We start from the raw sequence: 8,361 nt of genomic DNA, 5'->3' as shown, positions 1-8,361 counted from the left end.
ATTAATTTTTATATAATATTATTATGCATTATTATTATTACTTACTTATTAATTGTCATGTTATAATATTATATATTATTTTTAACTAATTAATCAATTAAAATATTACTATAAATAACTTTTAACAAATTTATTAATTATCTAATATAAATTTGCATATTATGTATTATATAAATTAATTAAAAATTTCCAGAATTTTATATTTTGGTAAAATAAAAAAATGTTTAGCTTAAGTTTATTAGTAATAGGATTTACGCTAAGTCCCCAGGCTGACTCACTAAAAATACGCTGTGTATTGTGAATAGCAAATATTCATATAGTTTCACAACACTAAAACAATTTTTATTCAGTTTTAATGAGTATTGTGAATAGGCATTGAAATATTCATCTAATTTCACAACACTAAAACAATTTTTATTCAGTTTTCATGAGCAGCCATAAGGTAATCGATATGCCAGAGAGACCAATTAATCTGCACGCAAGTTAGATCTTAAATATTTAAGAGCACCCTGTAATGTAGGCATTAGGCATTAGGCATTAATCAACATTTACTTAACAAAATATCTTAACGTTTTTCAATAGTTAAAGTTTCCTATTAATATTATCGGCCGCAGCGTCTGCAAGTTTTACAGCTCATCTCTTTTTTTCAGTTGCATTATTCTTAGCATAACAAACCGCTCCTAACTACATTCCAGTCAAGGAAGATTTATAATATATGCAAAATTCGACGCAACGCAGCGACAATTTTAATTTATACAAATTTTTTTGCTTTTGCTGACTGAGTGACTGACTGTGTGACTTCCTGTTGCAAAATGCAGTTCTGTGTGCAGATGGAGCAAAGTTTGCGCAACTTGTTTATGATTTCATGTCAAATACGTGTAGAAGTGGCCGACTGCAGTCTGCAGGCAACCAGCCTTAGATTCTGTCCATCTTTTTTTTTGTGGGTGGGGCCGTGGCACGTTGTCGAAGGGCCAGGCATAGAAGCAGTTGAAATATCCTACAAGTGCAACTTGTACGACAGGCACGCCCCTATTTGGCACTAGACAACTTTTTTGATTTACTATGTGTGGATGGGTGAAGCGGCATCGTTTGGTGTTGCCGCGCAGCATATTTGCCAGCTTCTGCTGTTGTTGAACGCTTTAAGGCAACCGGAAGTGCAAGTTTATTCTGCATTCTATTCGAAGGATGTGCAACTTCTTGTTGATATGCAAAACTTGATTTTGCTTGTAATGCTGGAAATATGATTAAACTATTTAAATATTTGCAAATTAAGTGTTTAAATTGTGAGAAATAAAATTTGTACATTTAGTTTAAATTATGTTAACTTAATACAAGGCACGTTTTAGATAATTAAGTTAATGTTGATTGAAATAAAATATTCTTTAATCACGTTAAATTGATGTACATATATATGTATTAAATATTTTAATATTATCAATTAGTATTGTTTTTAAATTCGTATTTTATATTTTAGCACCCTTTAAAAGTATCAAATATTTCAACTTGAAATGCGCAGAATTTACAATTGCATTTAAAGCGGTGTTGTGCTTTTATTTTCAACAGTCGCAGACGAGCAAGCAAAACACACACACACACACACACACACACACACACAGAGAGACACTGACAGCTGTGTGGCATGCAGCTGCATTAAACCAGCCCGCCCTCAAAGCCCGAACCCGGCCACCAACCTGCCAACACTCACAAAACGCAACTTCAAACCAAACACTTTGCATATGTGTATTCTCTACATAAATGCATTTTAAAAATATATATATATATATGCTAAAAAAACGAGTGCAAAAATATGAAGAAAAAAAAAACGAATGCTGGAAAAAAATATATGCGAAAAAGAGAAGTGAAATCTTTTATGCGCCTGAAAGCACGCTTCAGTATAATTTGCGGTCATGTTCATTGATCTCCTGGGAAGCATTAAAATTTAATGATTTATATTATGAAAACCGTTGGGGGAAAGCCGGTTGGCAAATGAATTTATGTAATGTCTCTGCTGCGTTGCACGCTTTAAGGGGTTAACATTGTGAAATTAACAACAATTTGACTTATGCGCGGGCGTAAATGCCAGCACACACACCGACATGCCAAGCACACGCACACAAAGAGGCCACAATAGCTGCGCCCAAAAGTATGCTAAACAGCCCAAACGAAGCCAGCAAAAGTCATAATTCAGCTAGGAATAGAGGGAGCGGTCGCCAGGCGGGCTTGAGTTGGGGTTGGGGTTGGTTTTGGGCAAAACTTGGCGAAAGGTAGCGAGAAATGTGAGTTTTGGTCCCGCCTGCAACTATTAATCAGGCTTTAATTGTTTTGCGTGTGAGCGTGAGTGTGCGTGTGTGTGTGTGTGTTGTTGGTTACATTTGTGTGGGCCAAACAGTCAGACAGACAGTTAGACAGTCGGACAGACTGAGACAGCAAACCGTAACAGACAGAGAGACACACATGCGCGCTCAGTTGAGGCCCATGCATCATGCGGCCAAAATCTTTTTGTAATCTCTGGCATTTGTCTGGATTTTTCGTAAAGTCTTTGAATAGATTTATGCTCCTCTGACAGGCACAAGATGTGTGCTTCTTGTGTCGCTTGTAGCTATAGCTTAAAGTGTCTTAAAGATACGGCTACTGCCAAAAACTTGCAAGCGATATGTTCTAAACTTCTCGATTTCTTTTTTATCAGAGGCAACTAAAAGGTATGTACACTGTTCTGCAATGAATTGCAAATGCTCTGTAAAAGACATTTAAGAGCTAAAAAAATATCGAAAATAAATAACAATTGTTATATATAGTTCTCCCAACTTAACGACACTTTCGATAACTGCCTTAGCTTTACAAGCCGATTCGATAACCGATTCATCCAAAAATAAATATTTAGAAAAAATAAAAAACAAATCAAGTGACCAAAGATGCCGATAACTTTCACAACTTGACAATGTATTAGAATTTTGAAATTAAAACTCTACTGAGAGAAAACTGACAGATTTTGTATTAAGAGAAAACTTTGGTGTTTTTATTATTAGTATTTAAGAAGCATACCGAAACTCGCTTAGATTTTATGGTAAAATCTTTAAAAACGAGATCAATTTCGTAATAAGTCGATCAACATCGATAAATACTTAAAATATATTTTACCAAACTAATTAAGGGTAAGTCAGGGATGTGTACACTATTTGGGAATTATCAATAACCGATAGCACCATATGGTCACACGTTTTGCTCGCTTTTTATTTTATTCTCAGCTGTTTAAATTTAGTTTACTCAAAATTGAAGTGAACAACAATATCAATATACTTTTTAGGCTCACAACACTTTTCGATAACACCTATTTCGCTGCTGTGTCAACTCTAGCAGCTACACCTCCTACCAGTAGCATCTGCGAAAATATTATTGCCCAAATCTGAAATGCCAAATTCTATGTAAAGGCTTATAAAAAATGTATGCTACAAGTTTTAATGCCTCGGTGAAAACTCTTGTATTTGTGTTGTTGTTATTGTTGCTGGCAACTCTCTGTCTGTGACAACGGCAAACGCACACAACACTTGCCGAGAGTACACCCAGTGCAAGTTGAAGTGGTTTTTGCGCTGCGGTTGCACAATCGTCTGTGTTTGTGTTTGGTTCTTATGCAAGTATTTTTTTTTTTGTGTTGTTTTGTTCGTTTTGTAAATTTTTTGTTTTTACGTTCATGTCTGCACAGGCTGCGGTCAAGGGTTGTGTTGGTGTTGCCAAAGTGTTGCCATATATTCTAAATATGTTGGTTGCTTGTTCGGTGCGCCGTTGACCAGTTGGCTATGGCCAGTTGGCTATGGCCACTTGGCTGGCCAGATGGCCAGCTGGCCAGCAGTTGCCGGAGCTGAATCTCTGGGCTGGTGGGCGGCACAATCCACATGAAAGTGGCCAAAACGACAGTTAAACGCAAAAGCGGCTAAAGCGGGCTCTAAAAACCACTTGGCAACTAAACGCGTGATTTATGCTGCAACTATGATAAGAGCTGGCAGGGTACAGGCCGGCCTTAAAGGTGCAACAAATGGAGAAAATGGGAGATGTACTAAAAAGTTACAAAAGAAATTTATTTTACATAAGCTAGCAAACTTTAAAGTGTGCTCACACAAGCCAGTTAAATTCTTAACCTATTGACGAAAGCCATAAGCATTATTTAGAAAATTCCGAAATAAAAATTAAAGTCTGTTTTCAAAAGCAAGAAAATAACATGATATTTATTGTAAATGCTTTTTATACCCATGCAGAGGGTATTATAATTTTGTCGTGAAATGTGTAACGCACTGAAGGAGGCATCTCCGACCCCATAAAGTATATATATTCTTGATCAGCATCAACAGCTGAGTCGATATAGTCCTGTTTCTATGCGAACTAGTCTCTCAGTTTTAAAGCTATCTTAATGAAACTTTGCAGAAGTCCCTCTTTCAATTGCAGGCAGCATACATGTCAAAACCAACTGGATCGGACCACTATATCATAAAGCTGCCACAGGAACGATCGGTTTATCAAGATATCTTGACCAAACTCGGCACTTACTATTTTCCCTGTGCTTTTTAGATACGGGCAAAGTAATATAAGCATTATGAAAAAGTTGGATCTACAAGGCTATTAGATTTTCGGCATGCCGAAGATAGCCTTTCTTTCTCGTTGAGCTTAATTATGGATATTATATAGCAAGAACGCATTGAGTGAAAGTATAGAGTAAAAGTATATATATAAAAAATAATTTATAATAATCAACGTTATGGAATGTATGAAAAAATTTAAAATTTATAATTTATTGGATGCAATTTTTGTTAAACATGTTCCTTATAAATACAAAATTAAAATAAGTAAGTGTTTGTAACATTTCCTCCTTTGAAGAAGCATTTAATCAGCAACAACCCGAGCATAATATAATATATGCCCTCACTTATAACTTACATAAAAACCTCATACATTAACTTCATATATTAGACAGACATTTGAGAAGTGAAAACAATTGAAGGCAGCTATATAATAAATATAATATAAAAAAGCTTCAGCTCCATTGGTTTTGGTCTGTGTTTTCGAAATGTTCAGACTGTCTGCCTATGGCCAATAAGGCAACATTTTATTTGTTTTGTGCGCATAAATAATCAGAAACACAGACGGCCAAAGGGAGAGGGCAGCGTGTTGGTTGGTAAAGGGCAGACAACTTGGCAAACAAACCGAAACCAAAATACTTATATATATGGCTATGTGAATCTGTACAGGAGATAAAAACGTTTAACAAAAACATAAAAACAGTCGGGCAAAAAAAAAAAAACGAGATATAACAGAAATTGCCAGACACCAAAATTTAATGTTTGCTTTATGCCTTTTCATCAATTTTGTTGGTGTTATTTGACTAATATTAATTTTAATTTAAGCATAGCTATATTTCATTTGCAATAAAAACAGACAATGGATTTCGGTTATTAAATGCAGATAAAGATAAGTATAAAGAATTAGATCAGTCTGGAAAATTTATATGGGAAATAAGTCTGCAGAAGATAAACAAATCTGGATCTTGAGAAGGTAAGATTTGAGGAGTAGGAAATCATACTGAAGATTCAAAGTATTTAAAGCTTCAAATATTTATGAGGGAAACCTTAATAAAAGTAATTAAAAGCAATAACAAAAAGTTAATAAGAAAATAATTAAAAAATCAAAAAAAAAAGTCAATTAAAAATTCAGATTAAATCTGACAAGTTTCCTCTGTTGAGTCAGGAGCTAGACACTCCAGAGTGTTACACAGTGCGTGATAAAATTATAAAACCCGCTGTAAAAGTATAAAAGGGATTTCTTAAGAGCTTAGCTCGACTATTAAATCTTACCAGCCCACGGGTAACCCCATCTTACTTAAACTGTAGGAAAAATACCAGAGAATGACAGGTAGACATATCGAATGTACAAGCACAAACATTTTTTTGTTAACATGCCACGCCTTCTTTGTGTATGCAAAAATGTGTGCTCATTAGATTGGACTAGGTTAAAAATATGCAAACAATGCAAGGCAAAAATTGGATCTGTACTTGTGTCTTGTACAAAGTTGGAAGCGGGGCTAGGGCAGGCGGAGCTTGGCATAACAACAACAACCCGTTGAGTGGAAAACAAAGGCGAAAACCTTTCACCTACAATGCTGCTGGGGTTGGGGAGGGGGGCGCCGCACAACAATACAATGGCGCTCATCAGCAGAAACGCAATGAAAATTGGAAAATTCACTCCCGCTCACCCGGTCTCGCACTCTCCATTATTGCCAATGTTCAGCAAATGCAAAAGAAATAGCAAATAGAATTGAAAAGAAAATGTTCCACACACACACACACACGCACACCCTAACAGGGGGCAGAAATCAGTGCCAGGTTACAGCAGACAAGTGCCTAATAGCTTACCTGCCAGCAGGGCTCATTGTTGTTTTGTGGGCGTGGCTGGGTGGCTGGATGTTGGTCATATGCATGAAGATTTGTGGCTGCATCTTTTATTTTTGCACAAACAACGAGAACAACAACTTGAACTGGCCCACTCTAACGTATGAGTGGCTCTCCATCGAGTCTCTTGAGATTGGGCAAACGGCGTATGGCCTCGGCGGTAAAGGCAACCGGATCCATATTCTCGTTCAATGGATTCCCAACGAATGTTAAATCATTCAGATTCGGTGGAACACCTATGCGTCCAAACTCTGCCCAATCCTTGATCAGATTGTGCGATATATAGAATACCTTGAGCGCTTTCATAGCCTCGATCGGTTTGATTTTATCTATATTGTTATAGCTAACCCATAGCTCCTCCAAGGTCTCGGCCAGCGTCTCGATGCCATTCAGATTCTTCAGATAGTTGCGCGCCAAGCTAAGCACACGCAAATTTTTCATTCCCGAAATGCCAGTGATTTTCTCAATCATGTTCGAGGAGAGGCTCAGCTTTTGACACTCCACAAGCGTGCTCAGTGTGGCATCCATTTTCTCAATCGGTGGATACTGGAATTGCAAGCCAATATCCTGGGCGGTGATCGCCTCCTGTTTGTTGCGTTCCTCCCAGCGTGCCAGCGCATCCTTAATTGTTGTCGCCTTGGCCATGCTTGTATACGAATTTTATGCTAGATTTCTCTAGATTCTGGCTTCATAAGTGTCAACTGGGCAATTCAGGCAATCTTTCTGAGCTGAATACGCTCAGCCAGCTTTAATGTGAATAATCGCATAGCTTTTTTTATTTTTATTTACATTTTTATTTTTTACTCGAAATATTGACAAACTCTATTGGCTTTTTTTTTTTGGTTATTAAAAGCAATAAACTTTATAAAATATAATATCTATAAAAAAAGGCAATAGCCAAAATTCAGTTAAGTTAAAAATAACATTTCTTAGCTTTTATTTGTAGTTTAAATATTTTGTACTCTTATAGTTTAAATAGAGGATAGAGAGATGACATATATCCAGCTTTAAATTTAGAACTCGACTTATAAACGAAGCATTCCTTCTATTTGTATATTTTTATTTTTTTGTATTCAACAAAATTATTTACTAACTTAAAATTTAAAAAATGTGCTTCTTAAAAAATTCGAATATGAAACCGACATCTATTTATACCATAAATTTCTTTACAAATATTTCTTTGCAATCAATTGACGTCAACAACGAACTTAAAGGCATTACAGAGAATTCGTGTTTATTTTAAAAAGGTTTTTTTTTTTTTAACAAGTTCCAGTTAAACGATAGGGAGGGAGTCTAAGGTACAGAACTCTTTCTGGCCCTTATTCCCTCGCCTGCCGGCGACTCAATGTAATTTATTTATTCGTCTCAATGTTTACTTGGCTTTTGGCTGCTCCCCAAGCTCTGTCTGGCACACGCTGATAACTTCATTGGCGTTGCCTTTTGTTAGAGTCTGGTTGGGGCTGGATGGAGGTCCTTGGGGTCGGGCTTGGGGTCGGGCTTGGGGTAGCCACCCAACTGGCATATGCCACATAACCGTCTGTGTTTTTTAATGTTCTCCTTTTTTTGTGTCATGTATGTCATGTGTATGTGTGCCTTGTGCTTTGTGCCAGAACCCCTGGAGAGTTTATTACACATATTTGAGGTGATAATACAGTTTGCCTTGCCCTTTGTGGATGGGGGCAGACCGGGTTGCTGTGCCGTCTGCCGCCGTTTGTCAGATTTTTTTGTTGCAATCAGACAATTATTTAAAATTTTCGTTTATTTTTAGCTTTAAATATGATGCATTTTATTTAAATAATTGTTAGCAGCTGTTATCGCACACATACTGCAACAAATTTTCGGCCATAAATTATTGAATTTATTGATGCGGCTCCGCAAAAGGAAGAAAGAAAAACCTGGACAAAAAAAAATAAGTGCCCCACATGCT

The 8,361-nt window shown here is 36.6% G+C and overlaps 1 protein-coding gene across 1 annotated transcript; it reads right to left on the bottom strand.

Moving 5' to 3' along the window:
• Nucleotides 1-384: 384 nt before the first annotated feature.
• LOC115769236 (dynein light chain 1, axonemal) lies at nt 385-7,158 on the bottom strand. Its single transcript, XM_030713952.1, has 3 exons — nt 6,399-7,158; nt 571-1,232; nt 385-509 (listed from the first exon to the last, which is right to left on the bottom strand). The coding sequence occupies exon 1, from the start codon at nt 7,077-7,079 to the stop codon at nt 6,531-6,533; it is 549 nt and encodes a 182-aa protein (XP_030569812.1). The 5' UTR covers nt 7,080-7,158; the 3' UTR covers nt 385-509; nt 571-1,232; nt 6,399-6,530.
• Nucleotides 7,159-8,361: the final 1,203 nt, after the last annotated feature.

This window comes from Drosophila novamexicana, unplaced genomic scaffold (assembly GCF_003285875.2).
Source record: "Drosophila novamexicana strain 15010-1031.04,08,12 unplaced genomic scaffold, DnovRS2.1 tig00004549-arrow-arrow-pilon, whole genome shotgun sequence".
Lineage (NCBI taxonomy): Eukaryota > Metazoa > Arthropoda > Insecta > Diptera > Drosophilidae > Drosophila > Drosophila novamexicana.
The sequence above is the reverse complement of the archived record's forward strand: the minus strand, read 5'-3'. Positions and strand labels throughout refer to the sequence as shown.